Below are 21,574 nucleotides of genomic sequence, written 5' to 3'. Positions count from 1 at the left end.
AAATGGTGGTCTTCTCTGAGTAGGTTCCATTAATGTGTTCAGCTGTGGGGAATTCCAAGTGTTTTGGCTATTACAGTCTGGATTTACAAGATATACTGCATGCTATTGCAGAGCAGCTTTAAAAGGTGTGACAGTATTTAATGGTTAAGATAATTTCCTTAGAGTATCTCTTCTCTTTTTAGTTGAGGAATACTGTCTAATAGCAAAAAGCTTCCAAACTCCCTTTCGGTGCTGAGTGATGACATTTGTGTTCTTGTTTGCCAGTATCCCTTTTGGAATCAAAGAGCTTGCTTCTTTTGTGTTTTTTTTTCCTCTAAGGATCTTTGTTTTGTTTTTCCTCACCAAATTAGATTTTCATGTTTAGAACTACAGAAGATTTTCTTTACTAGCTCCTGGGCTTTTAGTATTGTCAGTATTCTTACTTCGTGGTAATCCTGTATTTTTAGGTGCAGTTTTCCAATGAACTGAATATGATCAAGATTAACATAAAGGGAATAGTCAAACCGAGTGGTGCTTTGTCTCTTTATTTTATCTGACTTGTCTGTTTTCCTAAATAAGTTCAGTACTCTGTGATACTTGTGCGCTGCTATTCTTAATTCTGAGACAGTGGATAATTATATGAAGTAGATTCCTTTGTGGACCTTCTTCCTGATTGCTCTTCAGCTCATGGTCTGTTGTTCTGTTGTGTTGAGACTTTGAGCAGATTCTGCTCCTCGCACATGTTCTGTTGAGCTGCAATAGTTTGATGTTAACATGGATCAGCGGTTTGCTTGCTGCTAGTTCCTTTAAAACTAGAACCTTCCTTTCAGGGAAGGAGAGGCAATCTTCACTAGCAGGCCTTGTTTACACACTTCTCTGCTCAGACTGAGCAGCATTTAGAATTGTGTCCAAGCAATCAGTATTAGTGATGAGAAGAGGAAGATACAGATTTCTTTCTGTAAGTAATCCGAGAGCAATTTTTCCCCCTCTGCTCATTGTCAGTGTTAATTCAGGGATTATGAATACCACAGACTGATGTCAGAATCTTCTTAATTTCTTAACTTGGGGAAGACACTGGTGAAACTTTTATTGCAAATTAATGGCCTATGCTTGAGTGTAAATATTTATGTTTCAGTGGTGTTAGTCTCTCCCAGAATGGAAGCAGGTCTTGAAATGATCCCAGCAATATAAGGTACTTGCAATGTAGATCAATTAAAGAATTTTATCTTGCTGCTTCAGATGTGTTTATTCACAGAATCATAATTTGGGTCTTGTGAGGGCTGTCCAAATACAATTATTTGTCACAGTCTCTCTGTGAGTTTTTCACTTCCCTGCTGGCAGACTGATTTTGTACAAGTACTAACTATTGCTTCTCTGCTGTACTGAGTGAAAATGTCTGTCTTGTTTCAGTTCCTATTTTGTTTTATCTGTAGATGTTTAGTGTTTTGACATTCTAGATTAATCCAATTTAGCATAGTATGGAAACATTTGTTTAACTTTCTATGTCTTGCTTTAGGGGTTAAATCTGTAGTTCAGATGAAATTCTTCTCAGTTAGTGTATCCGCTAAGAGCCTTAAATTACAGTCTGGCAAAACTGTCCACCCAGACTCTAAAGAGTATTAACAATTGTGTGTTTAGCCTCAGGTTAGACCTTGCTCTTACCTGTTTGGAGATTACACCTGAACAGTTGTGTTCTAGGAAGTGGCTGTTCCATTCCAGTGACTATTGCAGTGTGTTTCAGTGCATGTTGGTTTGGACTTGCTGACTGTTGAAGTGTGCGGTTTGAAGGAGCCTTGGTACAGCAGGAGCCAGCTGAACAGCACTGGGCCATCTCTGAAGTGTGCCATGGCTTCCTGAGCTCTGCAGGTGACAGGACTTCAGGCAAACCTCTGATTGTGGAAGAATATTGCTCATGAGCTCAACTCAGAGCTAGTGTCTCCTGTGAAGTGAGCAGTGTGTGAGGTGTGTAATGGCATTGTTTCCGCAGACACTGCAGCTGTACTCATCTCTCTTCTCAATGTGCTCTGTTGCTGCTTGTATTGCAGTCCTGTTTAGGACTTACATGCAGGCTAAGGTAATTCTGAGACTTCTTCAGAACTTTTGGATGAATACTTAGCCTTTCCTCGTATTTCCATCACTGGGAATGTTGAAAGACTGATGTCTTTCAGTGCTGGGTATTGATCACATCGCTGATCAATGATATGACGTGTATTTGGCTTCAAAGGCAATCTTAAGTGTGTTAGAACACTGATGGCGCATCAAGGGTACTGAAGCCAAAGTAAGTGGTCTGAGCCTTTCAAGAAATGTTCTAGCATCAAGCTTAAAGGAAGGGTTTATGGCAAAAAAAAAAAAAAAAGGCGCTCCTATTTTGAACATGAGAGGCTTTTCAAAATGCTTTAAACTGTCCCCTTGGGATATGGGGAGACTTGGGAGCACCAAAGGCAAGGTTATCAAATTCTTAGGGTTTGAGATCCATAGAATCTGATGGTATCCATCCACCAGATCATAAGTATTTAGCCACCAGGAATGCTACATATGGTGTACTTCTTTATTTCCCATAAAATCTGATGTAAAGCGTTCCAGTAACATGGATAACACTTTAGAACGTATTTTTTTGGTGCCCTGAACCTAGGTTCCAGAAGATGGGATTCTCAGCAAATGGGTTTAGTTAGTTGGTGAAATTTAATATCTAAAACGCCAACTGCCCGGCCTTTATGTCCAGTATGGTTTAACTTATGGAGTAAGGTCCCTGAGTTCTCCTCTTTCCTTCCACAGGGCAAGCAGGAGGACTTCAAGACGACAGTTCTGGAGGGTATGGAGACGGCCAAGCATCAGGTGAGGGTGGCGTTTGATGCTTGCCACTGAGTAGCAAGAGCCGCCAAGTTAGGGATTGATGCTTGCAAGTGCGCATGGGTGTGGTTGTCCCGAATTTAGCAAGAGATGCAGGAGTTGTGTACCCACCTGTTTAAAAAGTGTGGGTTATTCAGATTTCAGTTGAGGTCTGTAACAACTGCGGAAAAGGGCACTAGCTAATCTGTGTTGAAATGCCTCAGGCCGATCTCTCATCCCTCCACTCCTCTCCATGTTCAGAGGAGTCTAAATTTACAAAAAGCTGTTTCTTACCTAGCCAGTTTGTATCACCTAGATTGACACACTGAGCCCTGGGCTTTAGAACAGTATACCCTTTTTTATAATCTGCTGAAGAAACATAGCATGGAGTACCTTTTTGCTCATTTCTGTCTTTTGAAAAGCTTTGTGTTTGACCTGTGTGCCAGCACTTAGCCCAGGAGATTGTCTGCTGGGCAGATTCACAGTCTGTTGCTCAGTGGACTGGACTGTGAATTGCATTCGCCATTTGGCCTTGGTACTGCTGCTGGCAGTACTCACTGCTTCGTTCACAGGATTGATGTCTTTACTCTTAAGTACTTGGAGTACTACTTAAAATCTTCCTCCAACTCTGCTGCTTTTGCTCTCACTTCAGGATTAGGGTTTTCAACAAAAGAGTCAAAGGCTCCAGAACCTATTCTGTACCTCCAAGTTGCTCTTTTTGAAGCAAATAAAACTTCAAGATACTCATCTAAGAGCGCATCCTTTGCTGTTGTAAGTAAGGGAGCTGAATACTGTTTTGGATGTTACCACTTGCATGGAACTGCTGTCTGTCATGGTTGATGGGCTTAAGGATGCATTGCCTATTTCATTTTTAGGCAGGCATTGGCTGATTGGAAATTCTGCATATTTTGCATTTTGTATTATATGCTGACAGTATTCTCTAACAACTGTCCAGTTCAACAGCCAGAAACCTTTCAGTGTGTTCATCTGCAGATGTTTTAGTAAGTCTTTAAATGAGCAGCATCCCTCAGGATTTCTTCTGTGGGGAAGGATATAATCAAAACTTCAGCCAATTAGTTGCTAATGGTGAATGTCAGGAAATGGGCAAGTGTGTGTGCACAAATGTGTGTGAAGAGGAGCTGATAATCCAGTCTAGGCAGAACCATTCCTTCAGTTGCCTGCCCCAAGGAGAACCATGTAGTTTTGAACTGATAATCCCTGTAATCTGTGGCTTTCATGAAATACAAGCAGTAAGGGTGTGAAATGGGATTTAGTCAGCCTGAAATCCAAATCCATTTGCATTTGAGCTGTGTTGTTGCAGAAGTGCAAGGACATCTAGTTCTTATAAGATCTTCCAGTGGTTGGTCAAATAAAAATGGTATCTTTGCTATTAATAACTATGCTTTTTCTAAATTCTTGTATTGGATGCTCTTGTGGGTTGTTTTATTAGCTTTTTTCTTTCCTCCTGAATACCTGTGCTCATCTGGAGCTATTCTGTCATTCTAGTTTTAAAGTTTGGGTATTGCCACAAAAGATATATGGCCTTAAAAGCCCCCACAACTCAACCCACCTTGGTAGTTCTTTCCAAAACCGTTAGCAGCACCATGTCCTCTGGCTGCTCAGTTTGAAGAAATAAATCCCAAAGCTTTTCGATAAACTGCTGAGTTGCCTTAAATCCACACATCTGAGAGTTTGCTGGTATTTGATGACTACATGGCTTTTTAGCAGGTACCTGGAGGAGCACAATTCTTTTAGCACAAACCTGTAAGAGGGAGTCAGGTTCAGCGTTTCAGGTCTTTATCTGGCTATTCTCTGAAAATTGTGCTGCTGAGCTTTTTGCTAGCACTTGAGGATCTAGAACCTTAATTAAGATCGTAAGCATTAGTAAAGTATCAGAGAACTGGTAACTGGTTTGATTTCCATGGCCAGTTTTACAGAATTCCTAGCTGAGCATATGCATTCCTACACAGATGTTGGCACACTTGGGCCAGTGTTAGATGGAGGGACAGCAGAAGGCTTGGGGAATGGTTATTGCTGGAGAAACTAAAGTTGTAGTAGAGCTGTGGGTTTCTATTCCACAACTGAATTATTAGTGCAGGAAACATTGTGGGTGTGTCAACTTCTCCTATGGTTAATTTTATTTTGCTTGCAATGCTCTGTAGCTTCTGTTACTGATTTATTCATGTTGTAAAAATTGTGTAAATGATTACAGACAGTTTTCTTTACCTTGAGTCATCACAGATATTTTGATCCTTACTTGTGAATGAATTTTGGTTGTGGGTTTTTTTTGGTTGGTTGTTTTTTTGTTGTTTGTTTGAGGTTAGGTTTTCTTCTTTTGTCGTTCTGGGTTTTTTTGGTTGATTGGGGGTTTTGTGTGGGGTTTTTTTGGTTGGTTTGATTTGGGGGGTTTTGTTTTGGTTTGGGGTTTTTTTGTTAGTTTCACAACCATTTCCTTCCTAGATTTTTTTCAGCACCTTTGGGAAGTAAAAATGCTTGGAAGTTAAAGGGGTGTGTGGTGGCACCAGAATTAAAAGCAGGGAATTCCTCTGTCTGGTACAGTGACATGTACTGCTGTACATGAACTTCAAACTCTTAAACGGTTGTCTTGGTTAGTGTAACACACTGCAAGCTTATATTTACTTTGCTATTTATTGTAATCTTTTGAACAATTCCAGTTTCAGCAAATGATCTTAATCTCACTGTGTTACTTGTGGGGTTTTTTGCCCATGGGATGTATTGGCTTCTTTCTTTCTAGATTGAATGCCTTGTCCTCTGTCCTGTTCGAAGTCACTTGTAGGACATGGGAGATTTATATTGTTCTTGCTGTATTTCACATCTCAGTACTTTGTTTTGCTCGCTATGCCTGCAGGATTTGCTTTCTGCACTCTACTTGTACTGTAGCACTTGATGCAGCTGTGTCTTAGTTTGTCACTTTATCTATAGTACAGAGACTGAGGAAAGCAGGGTACAGAAATGTAGTTACATCACTGCCAGTGTGTGAATTGGTAGAAATGCAAGTTCCTGTATGAATGAAGGCTTTCCATAGAGAAAACCTCTCCTGTATGGGTTCAGCATCAGTCTTTTACATATGGAGCATTTAAAAAGAAAAGTAAGAAATCTGTTGTTTGGAGGCAGCACTTGGGAAGGGAGCACAAGAAATGCATAAGTGTGATTGTATTTCATTGCACTGCCTGCTGTAAATATATCAAATATGCAAAATGAGAGTTTAAGGTGGGTTCCTCTAGCTGGAGAAGGTCTATGCAAATTAAACTTTGAGAAGCAGGTGAGAGGGGATGGTAGACGCTGTGCTTATATATTACAGATATTATGGCTTTGAACAGGTTCTGAAACATTTTTCCGATTCTGTTATAAACTGGAAACCCCACAAATTAAGGACAACATCTAAAATACTTACGTTTTATTGACACTATATATGTGTGTGTGTGTGTGTGTGTGTATATATATATATGTTATATATAATATATTGATATGTGCCCCTGCCCCACTTATTTTTCAGGCTTTGTTTTTTGGGGGTTTTTGTTTATCTCCCCTGTAGTGTAGCTTTTTCATTATCTCTAGATGATACCTGTAATTCAAAGAACTGTTGACTTGGAAACCTGTATGTCTTGCAGAAGTAAATAAAAGGACTAAATAAAAGCATCACATGAAATTGGCCACCATATCGTCTCATGGCTGAATGAACTTGCTAGGAAGGGTAGTGTTCCTTTGCAGTGCCTGTAGACTACTTGTCTTTTTATTGTAGGTGTGGAGGGTGCAGCTTTCCAGAGTAGACTTCCACATGACCGTATGACATCTCAAGAAGCTGCCTGCTTCCCTGATATAATCAGTGGGCCACAGCAGACTCAGAAGGTGTTTTTGTACATCAGGAACCGCACTGTAAGTTTGTTGTAAAAGTATTGGTGAAAAAAGGGTAGGGAATTTGTATACCTTGCTGAGACTTTTTGGCAGTTACCATGTCTAGCAATTGGTGGAATTTTTGTTTTTGAGAAAATGAGGTTTCATTTCTGGCATCCTGTCATGCTCTTAAGTTGTTAAGAAATGTGCTATCCAGTTCTCGATCAAAGCAGTGCTGTGAGCAGCATAAAGAATCTCTAGTGTATTTACAATATTCAGGGATCAAGACTTTCTCCTGTATTTTGAAAAGAGTATTTTGGAATACTGAAGTCATGTTAGAAAAATTAACAGTAGGAAAGCAAGAAATATTTTGAAAATTGCTGTGTTACCATAGTTAAGGGACAAAACACCTTAGGTACCACTCCATTTTTTCACAGACTAAAGATGATCACAAAACATTGCAGGGTATTGACCATGGTAACACCCAGTGCTTAATAACTTAAAAGAAGTTATTAAAAATTTATCTTAATGCTAAGAGCGTGACTTCTGTTACTCCTGTAAAATTTTCCTCTTGACTCAAGTTCCAACTTTTGGGAAGTCATGAGATGTGTAAAAACAGGCCAAAAAGTTTGGAAAACAATTTGCACAAAATGAATAGTGAGTAATCCTTTTACAAATGTGTTAGAAGCAGAAAAGCCTTCCACTGGAACTAAGAAATTACTGGAGAGAGATATTTGCAGGGAAAAGCAGCACTGCTGGTCTGTGGGCCTTATTCACTACAGAGGAACTTCTCCAAGTTCCTGAGCAGGAATCCTGTTTGAGGAAGGCTTGTGAGAGGATCTCTTCCAGCGAGGATAGCAGAGACTATGGAACAGCTGATATCAACCCAGTGCTCAGCAGAACTGCAAACTGCAGTGTGCAGCCTCTTAATTAGCCATTTGTCCTCAAATAGCCTCCCAAATTATAAGGAATTTTTTTGTTAATCATTCCTATTCATTATAGTTGTAGGATTTCCCCTTTAATTTGCTATCTGTGAGGAACTGTGAAGCTCAGTAGTGCAACTCTAGACAGATACCCAAATAGATGTCTAATTATGGAATGTAAAATGGTGTGGAGATGCTATGTATGACCTAGATCTAGGCATGGAACAGTAAAATTATTTATTAACTCCTGCCTCTGTGCTACAAAGTAGGACTTCTGTTGGTAAAACAGTTCTTTTCTAGTATGAATTGGCCTACTAACATATCACAGACAGTTCTTCCTGCTTGATTTTTGAACTGTAACTGTCCTGTAAATACGCTTTTTTGTGTATATGTGGCCAGTGTAGTCCATGGTAGTGTCTTATATTGGTGAAGATGGATTGGATCATTAAATGTTGGAGATAATAAACCTTGTAACATGACAAAATACTGCTGTAGCTTTCATGGAAACATGAAATATGATGACAAAAAGACGATGCTGGCTGATGTTGCCAGATTCATGCATCTTTGTGCTACCTTGGTGCATTTCCACTTATTTGAAATGGTGTGAGAATTTCAAACAGATTGTATTACACCTTAAGGAACACCAGAAGGCAACGTTCAGTGTGGCTAGGGTAGTCCTGCCAAAGTTTAATTAATTAGGGGATTTCATCTCCTGACAGTATTTGGTAGCAAACACACACCTGGAAAACACCTCTTTTGTATTGCTTAATATGATGTGTTGTATTGTTTGTTTAAATACAGCTGCAGCTCTGGTTGGATAACCCAAAGATTCAGCTGACGTTTGAAGCAACTATCCAACAATTAGAAGCACCTTATAATAGTAAGTCAAGGTTTTCATTGCCAAAACTGTACTGTATGTATCATTGCTTTTTTCCTTCACTCTTGATTGGGGAGAAGCTGCTTCAGATGAGTCCTTTGTTAGTGGAGCTCCATGAGTGGTCGTGTACAGACTGGGGTGTTGCATTATATTTATGGTTCAGATTTGTTAGAGTTCATTTGTCTGGTAAAGAGATACCACTAGCAGGATTCATAAAAGCAGCTGAAAAGATGGATTGTTACAGTAGGGTTAATTCATGTGCAGCTTTTAAGGTTTGCTACAGCTTCTTGGTGGTTTTTAGCTGTGAAACATTATTAATCATATGTTTTTTGGGAGGCATTAAAAAGTTGCATAAGACTTCAACTGGATGTGATGCAAGAAGGCAGTAAAAGAGTGAGGAGTTACTGCTTGCAAATGGAGACCATTCCACACTTCTCAAACAAGATCCTAATAACCTGGAAAAAGGTGGAGGGGAGCCATAAAAAAAAAAGTTGAAGATGAAAATAGTGGTGAAATGAATGCAAATACACTGTCAGGGATTGCAAAATAGTGAATTATTGTGCTTTTAAAAAGAAAAATGAGAATTCAGTGCTACAGTAAGAATTGGCATAATGCTGGCAAATCAATCACAGTTCTGTGTCACGATCTTGGGATTTTGCAGTCAGTTTCAGGAAAGGTGTTCTTCTGCACTAGATTATAAGCATGTAATGTCCTGTACAGCTTTTCAGGCAGGATTCAAAACTGCAGTACAGCATGGGTGTTTTTCAGAAAATTAGCCTCAGGCATCCTCAGGAAGGTGAGGAGGGCTGCAGAGCTGTAGGAAGGGATGTGTTTAGTGGGACTTGACTGGATTGCTGCTGTGAATATGTCCTCAGTACATATATGCTGCTGAGCATGCAGAATAATTTTGAAACTTTACACATTCTTTCAGGTGACACAGTGCTCGTTCATAGGGTTCACAGCTACCTGGAGCGTCATGGGCTGATCAACTTTGGGATCTACAAAAGAGTGAAGCCCCTTCCAAGTAAGGAACTTGGACATTGTTTCTAATTGAAGTTTTGTTTTACTGTTCCGTGATTTCTTAGGACAGCTTTTGAGTGCTCTTTTCTAGAATTGCAGTGCTAAGAAAATGGAAGAAGGGTGGAAAGCTATCTGGCTATTGATGTTAATGTGTTTTATTTTGGCATAGAGAAGCCATGTATTTACATAAATCGCTTTGAGAGGAAAAATGTTGGCAAATCTTCTGTAGATAATTCTAAATGTAGACTGTCACTTTTTAATGAGTTATCTTGGTTCCTCATTTGAATAACAAAAGTCAGAAACACAATATTGTTCTTAGATCTGTTACATGCTTATGTGTTTCTTGAGTTTTGCAAGTGAACTTCTCTACCCTTTCTACATTTTAGTCTGCTGGGATGAAAAAAATAAAACTATGATACTTTGTCCACAGTAATTAATATAAATGGCTTTCTTCTTCAGACAGTTGTCTGGAAGCATTTTTTCTCCTGTTTTCTTCCTTGTTCCAGATGTACTGCTAGTGTATTTTCCTTGTACGTGTCTTATTAAGAAAGATTATCAAGCGTTACTTTCAGAATTACTTCAGTTTTCTTTTTGTTAAAGAGTTTGTTCTGTCAGAACTACTCACGAAAAGGAAGCTGCTTTTTGTTCTTGGTATCTCTTAAACCCAACTTTAACGTGACTGCAATTTAGTACTGCACATATAAAGGACCACTGTAGGTGATTTTCCTCTTTCCTTAGCCAAGAAGACAGGAAAGGTGATCATTATTGGTTCTGGAGTCTCTGGGTTGGCAGCAGCTCGCCAGTTGCAGAGTTTTGGAATGGATGTCACAGTTCTGGAAGCCAGAGTAAGAATTTATGTGCTATTTTACTTCTATACGGCACCTTAACCAGTAACCCTATTCAGTACTAGAACAGGGCTGTGTCCCAGCAGCATGCTCAGGGTGGGTAAGCGTTTGTGGTGTTCCCGGCAGTCAGGATGGATTGCTGATACTGAACCTGTCTCACAAGGAACTGAGTGGATCTGTTCTTGCTGGGAGCTGGCTGATGCTTTCTCAGGGGTGGGCTGGATAGTCAGGGGCTAGTGTTGTGTACTTACACCAGGAACTGCTTAGAATGACCTTCTTTCATGGTTAGAAATTGGTTTCACCAGAAAGCAGAATGCAAGTCCATTTTTTGAGAACTTGCTTGTTAAATATAATCATGGCTTGGAGCTGCCGCACAACATCAGGTGGGATTTTAAGCCTGGATTAATTCTTTATTACTGTGTGCTGAACAGAGACTTCAAAATTAGTGCTACATTTTGTGGTATGTGAACTAGCTGCTTGTTTGTTCAGGAATAAGGTATTCTTCATATTCAACCCAAAGCGGAATCTCTCCTTTTTTTTTTAATTGAAGTTTTTTTCATATAATCTACTCAGTTGAGAATAGCTTGATACATATTATTTTAAATTCATTGACCAATTGGACCTTATCTTACGTTTTACTCCCTGGCTTTGTTTTGTTTGTATGTTTGCTTCTGACACTTTTCTAGCACAGTTTAAGATAATCTGCTTTAATTTTTTTGTTAGAATAGCGTTTCAGGCTCTTAATTTTGCTACTGCTCTTGCTGCTGTTTCCCAGGTTCCACACCACTGCAGCAGTGCAACAGTCTAATGGTTTAGGAGACTCTTGCTCACCTGAATATATTGGGTTTTCTTATTGTTTGCTTGGTTGGGTTTTGGGGTTGGTTAGGGTATTTTTGAAGCTGGAATTAATTAGCTGTAACCTGGCTTTTGTTCTGTGCATCATGATTATAACTAGTATGTAGAGCTGGCAAGAGGCTATTTTAAAATAATGCACAATATTTTTCAGCAATTATTCTCTAGGCTTCTCTTGAGTAGGCTGTATTTTTTTGGTTTTAAGGCTGCTTGGTGTTTTTTTGCATTATTCTGTAATTCAGGTGATAGTTGTTTCTTTGTTTCCACTGATTTTCTGTAGCTTTCAGACTATTAGTTTACATGCTTCTGAACTGCTGGCTTAATTATTAAAAATCAAACTTTGCATTTTTATGTGAATTGATCGCTGGCTGGGATCTTTGCCTAATTGTAACCAGTATTTTTCTCTGATACTGTCCTGCTAATTGGATGAGAATAGGGAAAGGTGACTTTTTTTTTTTTATGAAGTTTGCAGTGGTAGGGAAGTAATTGTCATCTTTAGTAATCTCTGACAATAATGAAAAGTTTTTTTTGTGCTTCTAAAATGGACTGCTGATTCATGGTTATCTTCTTGATAGCACAGCTGAATTATTTCCTATATAGCTGTTGGCTTTAGTGGTAGGAGGCAGGGGTGTTGCCTGGAATAAAACACAAAACTTTTCCAAAGAGTGTTAAAATGATAACATAAAATCAAATCTTTAACTGAAAGGCCTTCAAGGTGCACAATATGCACACATGGTACAGTATTTCCACAATTTTATAAGGTTAGTTGATTAGTATACCTAGCAAATTAGTATACCTAGCAAATCTAGAAGAGTAGTTGGTTAGGTAATTTTCCCCCGGGCTCTGCCCTGTTGAAGCCCTTCCTCCTGATCTTTTAGCCCTGCACTTTATTGTGTCTGTGATATATGGTGCAAAACAAAGTGTTCTTGCTAGACTAAAGGGAAGACTAAACAGAATTTCAAGAATGTATTATTAAGAGTTTGTTAAACTGTGGGAGAGGGCAGGAAAAGTACTAGAAGTTATAACTAAAGTTACAAATATATGAAAAATATATAAAAAGCTAAAAATCTTTAGGCCTCAGGGGGAGGAGGAAATCTAATACATAATTAAATTTGTCCATGGACAATGAAGGGATTGGCTTCGGAATCACAGTGGATCCTACTGTAGAAATACTTTAATCTGCCCAAATCAGATTAGGCATCTTTTTTTCTATTTCTTTCCTTTTTTCTTCTCCTTTTTAAAATGCAACTTAAACATTTTATTCCTTAACTTAGGCAAATTAAGTGTGATTGAGTTCATTTGCAGAGGTTTTTGGCAAAGTGTATGTTCGGTTTATTGAACCTTCATTTAAGAGAATACTTGCACCGTGTTTTGTAGAAGTTTCAGTGATTATATTTCAGTGAGATGTCTTACTGAATGTAACTGGAGGTTAATATTTTGTGCTTTTAAAAGGACCGAGTAGGAGGAAGAGTTGCTACCTTTCGCAAAGGGAACTACGTTGCAGATCTAGGAGCAATGGTGGTAACAGGACTTGGTGAGTTTTTCAAAATCAAAAGGACCGGGGAGGAAAATTGAGGGGCATAATGCTCTAACTGTGAAACCTTAATGCAATTTCCTTTCATGGCCAAAACAATTGGGTATTTTTAACTCTTAAAAAGTGTGTGTTCTCATTCAACCTTTTGGCAGTTAGTAGTTTTCATAAATAGCAAAGCTATATGATGGGAGAGACCCTAAAGAGACAGAATGTGTTGTTTCAATTTACAGGGGAAGACAAGGGAGGAGGGGAAATGCCATTCTAAAGAAAGAGCCATTCTAAAGAGAAGGACCTTCTTCAGAGTTTAAATCTCAAAAGTACTTTCTCCAAGTGATTTCAAAAATAGTTGTAAAAATAATGGCAAACAAGCCAAATTTCTTCCTATTTATTACTGTTTCATGGGATGGCATCAGTTACTGACGTGGTTACTCTGCTAAGAAGATGGGCAGGTGTTGAGTGTGGAATATCCTTCAGCAATGTAGTGAAATGATGAAATATTGTAAAACCTATAATAAATCCCTTTTTTTACTGGCTGCCTTAATTTTGTGTCTGTCTCGTGATTAGTCTTATTAAATTGCATACAGAAACTGGTTCCAGACAACTGAATTTGCAGAGTCATGGAAGAACAATGACTAGTGAAAGACTATCATATTTTTATGTTTAATTATAGAATCATAGAATCTTAAGGGTTGGAAGGGACTCCTTGTCCTATCAATACTGTTTCTGACAAGGAGTCCCTCTCTGGCTTCCCTGTAGGACCCCTTCAGATACTGGAAAGTTGCTTTGAGGTCTCCACATAACCTTCTCTTCTCCAGGCAGAACAGTCCCAGCTTTCTCAGCCTGTCTTTGTAGGGGAAAGTGTTCCACTCCTCTTATCAACTTTTTGGCCTCCTCTGGACTTGCTCCAACAGTTCCATTTCCTTTTTATGTTGGAGATGCCAGAACTGTGTGCAGCACTCTGGGTGGGGTCCCACGGGACCAGAGTAGAGGGGGAGAGCTCCCTCCTTTGACCTGCTGGCCATGCCCCTTCTGATGCAGCCCATTGGTTTCTGGGCTGGGAGCACTCAGTGCCAGCTCATGGTGAGTTTTTCATCAACCACCACCTCCAAGTTTTTCTCTGTAGGGCTGCTCAATCACTTCTCCACCCAATCTGTAGGTGTGAGTGAGATTGCTGCAACCCAGGTGCAGGACCTTGTACTTTGCTTTGTTGAACTTCATGAGGTTTGCATTGACCCTACCTCTCCAGCCTGTCCAGGTCCCTCTGGATGGCATCCCTTTTCCCCAGTGTGTCCACCGCCAGCTCCCTCAGGACCTGCAGATGAGTCTCATCAGGTCTCATGGATTTGTGGACATTCAGGTTCCTAAGATGGTCTCAAACCTCAGCCATGAATGATCACTTGTTCGTGATAGGTGTTTCCTTTCCAAAACAATCTACCCTTTGTCTTGAATGAGGCAGCATATGCTGTGAAGAAAGAAAGAAAGATTTGTGTAGGGATGGAGATGGTTTGGAAGGCATCTTTCGTATTTCTGAATCTGGAAGAGAAGAGGGAAGGATACTGAAGGAGTTGATCTTGTGGGTTTGAGAAGGCAAAAGACTGAAGTAATGGGATCTTTTCTGGTTTTAATACTAAACCGTGAAAGAACTATAATTTTTAGTAGGTTGTTGAACTAGAAACATGAACTTATTTAGACCTACTTCAAAACTCTGTTCTGCTTTTTCAGTCACCTCTCTAAAGACAGGAAGGTGGCTGAACTTCCCCCTCTATTTTGAACAAACACACTGCATTTGCTTGAGTTGCAGAATCAGAGAACATTGGGAAGCTAGTCCTGAAAAACTTTTCCCAAAGTTAATTTTGTGGAGTAAGCCTGTATTGCCTTTGCTCTATACCATTTCCCACTTGTGTCTGTTCTTTTCCTTTCCTGTGCTGTCCTCAGTTTGATATTTAGGGATTTGGGATGCTTAAAGTTGGTGCTTTCTGCCTTTCTTGTTGTTCTACATGGAGTCTCCTCAATTGTTTTCTAATTTTAGTTACACAGCTTCCAGGTACAGTTGGTGTCTGGGGTTCATCTTCACAATTTGTATTCACTAGTATCACTTGTTGGAGTTCCACTAAGTTTTTAGGAACTGAATTATTTTGGTTTCATTTCCATGTCACTATGCTTGGACTATAGCTCCTGTTACTGTGCAGCTTTGAGAGCTTTCCATGACTTTTCAAACACTCTGCTTGCAGATGTGTTTACAGCTATAAACTCTCAATCATAGTAAGATTGCTGCCACTCTAGGGCTCTGCTTGTATAATCACCTTATAATCGTCCTGTCCTTGAAGTTTTGATGGGCAGATTTTTTTTCCATGTCCTCATTGCAGGAATCACTGTAAGGTGCAGACCTTTGGCAGTGTTACACTAGGTCACTGGAATGCATTCACTGAAGTTGGTGTTTTAGTCTCTGAAATTGCTTTAAATGTGGAGTTTTTTTGTTTAATTGCAGACAGATTTTACAGGAGTCTCTGTTAACTATATAAAATCTTTTCCAGGAGGAAATCCCATGGCTGTGGTCAGCAAACAAGTTAATATGGAATTGGCAAAGATCAAACAAAAATGTCCACTTTATGAAGCGAATGGACAAGCTGTAAGTCTGATACTGTTTCCATGATCCTTCTAAAAAAGAAGTGATATCTCAAGTATGTTTGTTGCCAGCCTATTGGTCTAGCATGAGATGGCTTTCAGAGAGAGGGAAGAAGGAAAGTGTCTGTCCCTTTTTAGGCATTTTAGTAATATTGTAGCATACCTGCACATATTCCTCTAAAACCTGCTCTTTCCATGTGAGTTTTTACCTCTGCATTTCAGAGGTTTGTGGAAACCAAGTTCCTGTTTGTTTTTCCCAAAGTCATTACTGCTTTTCCTTAGACGGTCATCTGTCTTGCTCTTTGAAACAATTATCTGCTGTGCTGGCACTCTAGCTTCTGTTCTTGCTGGTACTCCTTTTCCCCAAAACAAATCATTCTGGCTGCTGTACTTTGCTGCTGGTTTTTAAAGGATTGACTAACCAATGCTAACTGGTTGAATGCATACAACAGCTCCGCAATAATAATCTAGAGCTGCAATTCACAAACCTAATTGGCTTTGTTTCTCTCTGCTCTAGTGTCGAGTGCTATTAGAGATAGAAATGATAGATCCTAGTTTAACACTGAATCTCACACATGTATTGACTAAAAGTCCTACCTGATGGATCTTAAACCGTGGTACAAAGAGTAACTTTTGAAAGAAGATAGGTGAGGATACTGGGCTTCTTGCTAGAGGCCTGGAATAGTGATCCTTGGCTCAAACTTGTTTGTAACCTGGCAGCTGCAGCTCCTCTTAGCGCATGAGTCAATAGGATGCTGTAATAAACTCAGGAAAAATTACCAAGGCATTGTAGACAATTCTACAGTAGACAGTCTGCTCCCATGTTGTGAAGCCAGTCCTGCATGTAATGTGTTAGCCTCTGCACTGCTATGTTTCTCCTCTCCCATCTGGGAGCTCCTCAAAACCTTCCCACTTTGTTTTGACAAAATTCATGGTCCTTGACAGGAGGCAAGTTGTAGCTTTTAAATTAACAAATTTCCCAGCCATGCTAGGAAGTATCAAAGATCCCTTGGAAAAGAATATACACGAGGTAATAATTCAGACACCTGAAGCAGGGAATGCATCTAGAAGTCTAGGAGCAAGTGACAATTGGATGTCCTTCATATCTTGGCTGCTATCTTGACAACTTTTCACATCTACACAAGTGTCTTTTCCTTAGTTAACTGTTACTGCCAGTCTGTCTTTTGCTCCACTCTGCATTTTACTGAAGGGCAAAGTACAAGTTCTGCGCTGAGTGTCCGTCCTCATTGTTGAGCTTTGCAGTGAGGGTATAAATCTCTTCTTGCTACTCACAACTGTATGATGAACTCAGAATGAGCAGTTCAGTACATTCAATTACTACAGCTGTGGTTATTATTGTAGTCTTTGCCATGGTGTTACCTAATAAAGAAAGCCTTCTCAATGAAGAAGTGAAGATGGAATCAAATTCCCTGCATCTAGGACAGACAGTTAATGATTGCAAATTTCAGATCCTTCATTTGTGTTGAGTTGGTTTCCTTCAAAAATTTAGAAGTTCTGAGTAGTTTTTGGGAAGCTCTGCTGCCTGTACATCTGCCAAAGCTTCTGCATGAGACACAGATACCAGCTTTGAAGAGTTGTGCAATGTGAATATAAAAATGTTATTTCTCTTCCTTTTCTTCATTCTAACTTCACATTGCAGGGAAGCGTGCATTTGTAATACCATCTTCAATTTCTTTTCCACCAGAATCCTTAGATCCTTTTCATCCTGATACCCAGGAGTCAGTCCTCAGTCTGTCCTGATGCATGGGGCTATTCCATTGCAGTTTCAAAGTTTAGCCTTTGAATTTTATCAGGTTTTTGTTAGCACATTCCCCCAACTTGTTGAGAATATACTGAGGAGAAGAGATTGGGGAGGCCTGAGAGCAAATGTTGCCCATAAAGACTGGGGCAAAAATGAATTTTGTGCTTTAACCTTTTCTCTATCCATTACCATTAGGTTCAGCAGCAGTCTGTAGGCTGCCTTATCCTTGGTCTTCAGCCACCACTGCACATGGAGAGAGGGCCATTTCTCAGCCTTTCACGTGCAGCGTCTCAGTTTCAGCCTTGGCTGACTTCTGGTTTGCCTAATGCCACCTCTGCATGCTTGGGCAGTGCTACTTCACTTACCACAGATGGATTGTGGTGCAATCATAGATGCTTACGCTGGAGCTTGGAAGACACTGCTTAAATGATAAAAGTGATTGCCATTGGTTTCTTGAAACAGGAGATCTAATTTTAGTCAGGGGAGCTATCCTACACTTCCTTCATCTAGAGAAGAACTTTGAAATCTAATCATTCTGTGGAGCCTACCCTGTGTGGACTCTGTGGAGCATCTCTGTTTAGCCTTAAGGCAGTGCTTAGTAGTAGCAAGTCCTGTTTCCCACAGAGACCACTACTGGGGACGTATACCAGATCATGGCCCACACAGACAGGGCTTTGACTTAAGCCAGAAGCTGCAGCATCACTCTGTCCATCACCAGGGTCTTCTCTTCAGAGGCAGAATCACTTAGCCATGGATAGACTGTATGAAAGTGTACTAGAAACAAAGTCATTTGGATCAGGCCTTTTAATTTCCAGCTCTTCTGTTTTCATAATTAAAAAAACCAAAAGGTCACAGTAGTGTGGACCCATGCTGTTAAAGTAGGTCCTGGTGTTCAGATGTGGTACTAGAATGCCAAAGTTAAGTCAGCAGTGGGTGTATCATGGGTATGCGACAAAAGAGTTTACATTTAGGAACTGCCATTTGAAGCTTCCCTTATGCCTCTGCTATGCTCAGTAGCCTTGTTGAAGGTTTCTGCTGGTACACATAGGAAAATAGTCTCATAATTGTGAAATACGTGTTCTACCTAGAATCACACCCACATGTTTTTGGACACAACAGGTTCAAGTTACATTGTTACATAGCTATGGAGTTACATAATTGTTATCAAATATTGACTGGCAGCAACTACCAGAGAGGAGCGGCGTCTTAAGTACAGATCTGGCTGAAGAGGAAGTTTCAGCTTTAATCTTGAAGGGGAGCAGTAGTAAATCAGAGTGATCAATATGATTGCATTGGGGCAGATACTCAATTTTTCACAAATGAGCAGAAATGTAAACATGCATCTATATCTTGAAATTGTAGATTGGACAAGACTGAAGATAAGTGTAGGGATAGCTTGAAATACCCTCATAATCTTTAGATATGTGCTCCAGTCATCTTATAATCTGTGTCTTTTATAGTGCTGTTGCATACAATATTCCAACCTCTGAACTTACAGTATTGCAAAACTTTAATAATGTTTTAAAACCACATGATTTTGAGAAATAAGTGGTGGACTTAATACACAATATAGTTGTGTCAAAAAAGAGATCATTCATTTTTGAGACCTCATAACTTTGAATGATAAGAGAATTGAACGAATAATTAAGAAAGTAGGAGAACCTTGCATGGATTGCAGAGTTGGTGAGTCACTAGTCTTTGGCTGCCAGGGGGTGGGGGAGTTACCTTCATTCTTAAAATTCTGTCAGAGATGCATCAGAAATAGGGAGATTGATTTCATGGTGCCTTAAGTCTCCAGTGAGATGCTGCCTGCAGAACAGTACAGGGCTTCTAAGACATTTCACTGCAAAAATAGTGGGAGAATCAACATCTTAGTACAGGCTGGTAGACAAGTTGGCTTATAACACTTATGGTATGTACCCAGAGATGAAATACAGCTGTTAATTGTGAACTTCAGTGTTTCAGTCTGGGAAAATGCCAGAGAAGAAAGACCTACAGAGTTTGAAGGTAACCACTGGCACAAGAATGAGTGGCCAGCTGCAAAGTCAAAGAGGAGTTGTAATTAGACGATGAGATACTTGCCACTTAACACGGGGTATCCTTTGAGTTAGGGTTGAATAATAATTGGAAAAGAGCCATCTGATCAAGTCATAGGGATAGGCTTAGCACTGTTAACAACACCTCTCAAGTTATTTTCGTTCTGTTTAGCAGCCATCCAAGAGCTTTCCCTGTCTTTCTGAAGCAAATAGTTTTTTCTTTTCCTCATGATGATTTTTTCCCTTACACGCATCAGTGTTTCTCTCTCTTCTTTGTTTAACCCATGCGTGGCTTAACAGATGTAAGGTTTGCTCATTCCAGCACTTGAGCTCTCATCATGTAACAGGTATTTTCATACTGGCAGCACTCACTATTTAATTATTTAGTGAGATGATAATCACTATTTAACTGAGTATCATCAGTACAGTAAAATACTACCATTCCGTACATGTCCTGCAGTGTTTCTGCCTTCATCCTAGAAAAGCTGGATTGTTAGTTCTTAGTCACAGTGATCATTCCAGAAGATAAATTACTGCCTGTCTACTTCGCTGAACTATGCCAAGCCTTCTAAAGCCTTGTGATTGTGTAGAGCATCCTTCTGTCAGAGCCTTTTGGCAAGCTTCTCTAGCTTTGATGAACACACCTTCCTTTTCGGTACGGAAATCTTATGAGCCCATAAAGCAGTTTGGTTTTCTCTTGCAAGAGGAGTCTGTGATCGTGGTTTGACAGCTCTTCTTGTGCCCATCCTGGCAAAGTGTGACATTGTGTTGTACAGACCTTGGCGTCTGACCATTTGAGAGAGCTAAAGGTATTAAAATTTTTTTTGCAAGGGCTATTCTCAGCAACTGTATTATTTATGAATAGGTTAAGAACAATGTTTGTTCTTTTGTCTCCTAGGTTCCCAAAGAGAAAGATGAAATGGTGGAGCAAGAATTTAATCGTTTGCTGGAAGCCACATCCTATCTCAGTCATCAGCTGGATTTTAATGTTCTCAATAATAAGCCTGTCTCCCTAGGTCAGGCTCTGGAGGTTGTCATACAGTAAGTGACTTCTCTCTTTTTGGCAGACCTTCCCATTTTGTGGATGAATTTCCAAAAGATACCTGAAACAATTGTGGTGTTCCTATAGGTAAGCAGCTGCTTACTCTCTTAAAACAGCTGCTTGATCTCACAGATAGTTAAAAGTAGCAAACCTCTCTTCTTGAAAGTTTCCTGGAAATCATTGCTACAGTGACTCAGTGCGATTGGTGTGCATAGAGCGCACTAACGCTACTTGAAAGCTAATGGCAATTGTAATGGCCTTTAATAGCAGCAGGTAACTTCAGACTCATATTTTATCTGGTCACATATCCCTTATGTACAGAAACTTGCATTCATTTTCTAATTGCCATACAAGAATTTACTAAAATATCCCATGATGTGATTTTACTGCATTCCATTAACTAGATTGTGATAATAAGTTTTCTCATTAACACTGATGCCTTTTCCTGGTCTTAAAATCAAGAGTCATGCACAGTTAGAAGGGGAAAAGGGATTTTACCTTGGTATTTATTTTAAGGATCCTTAGGTGCACACGTCCAGGTCATATGCATCGAAATGCACCCCACTGAGAGTGCCCCAAAAGATCGGGTATAACATTATAGGTTTTACTAATTAGCAGATCTATCAAAGATTCCCCAATGAGAGGCTCAAGTGAGCCCCCCTCCTCAAGGAACCTTCCCCTGGATGGTTCTATCTTGATTTACAGAATGTGTTCTGGAGAGGACCGTGGGGTCTGGGACACACTGATCCCTGGCTACGAAGCTTCTAAAATGTTTAGTCTCTTAGCTTGACAGACAAGTCCAAGAATGTAGGCAAAAGCACTAAGAATACAGAAGTTGCAAAAAGGTATAACAGGGGTATAAAAGAAAAGGCAGAAAATCTTCATGACATCAACACAAGGATTTTATGTTGAGCTGACTCTCACTTCTCACCTTTTCCAGATTGCAGGAGAAGCATGTGAAGGATGAGCAGATTGAGCACTGGAAAAAAATTGTGAAAACACAGGAGGAATTGAAAGATCTTCTTAACAAGGTCAGATGGTGACATTTAGAACAAGATGATGAGCATTGTGTTCCTCAGAAAGTGGCAAAATGCACAAAAATGTCCAAAGAAAAATATCAGAAAGTTGCTATTAATGCTGTTCTTAAAATAGCTCTTTGCTTAAGACCTACTTAGAAACCCTGTTAGGACAAAGGTGTCTCCTGCTTGAGGAGGAGAAAAATTGATTAGGCAGAAAACCCTAAAACATAATACAGGAAAAGAAGAGGACAGACATGATGATTAACAGTGATGTTTCATTGGTTCTCTTAGAGATGCTGATATTGGCTGAGGCTTTTGGGGAGCTATTTAAAAATGTTTACTGTCTTCACATCTGATTTGTAGTACAGAAACAGTG

General features: G+C 39.7%; 1 protein-coding gene across 2 annotated transcripts in view; it reads left to right on the top strand.

Annotated features, from left to right (window-relative positions):
• Nucleotides 1-21,574, top strand: part of KDM1A (lysine demethylase 1A) — a 40,498-nt gene that overhangs the window by 5,521 nt on the left and 13,403 nt on the right. The window contains exons 3-11 of one of the 2 annotated variants that reach the window (XM_042022542.1): nt 2,755-2,814; nt 6,572-6,705; nt 8,388-8,466; nt 9,395-9,487; nt 10,222-10,328; nt 12,633-12,714; nt 15,249-15,343; nt 20,036-20,178; nt 21,120-21,210. In XM_042022542.1, the coding sequence (XP_041878476.1) occupies nt 2,755-2,814; nt 6,572-6,705; nt 8,388-8,466; nt 9,395-9,487; nt 10,222-10,328; nt 12,633-12,714; nt 15,249-15,343; nt 20,036-20,178; nt 21,120-21,210 (884 nt within the window). The remainder of the gene's footprint in view (nt 1-2,754; nt 2,815-6,571; nt 6,706-8,387; nt 8,467-9,394; nt 9,488-10,221; nt 10,329-12,632; nt 12,715-15,248; nt 15,344-20,035; nt 20,179-21,119; nt 21,211-21,574) is intronic. The other variant, XM_042022543.1, reaches the window with a different exon arrangement.

The sequence above is a fragment of the Corvus kubaryi genome, unplaced genomic scaffold (genome assembly GCF_017639235.1).
Source record: "Corvus kubaryi isolate FWS band 111438036 unplaced genomic scaffold, C.kubaryi_AGA036_p1.0 37209, whole genome shotgun sequence".
Lineage (NCBI taxonomy): Eukaryota > Metazoa > Chordata > Aves > Passeriformes > Corvidae > Corvus > Corvus kubaryi.
This window is presented reverse-complemented; position numbering and strand designations above follow the sequence as displayed.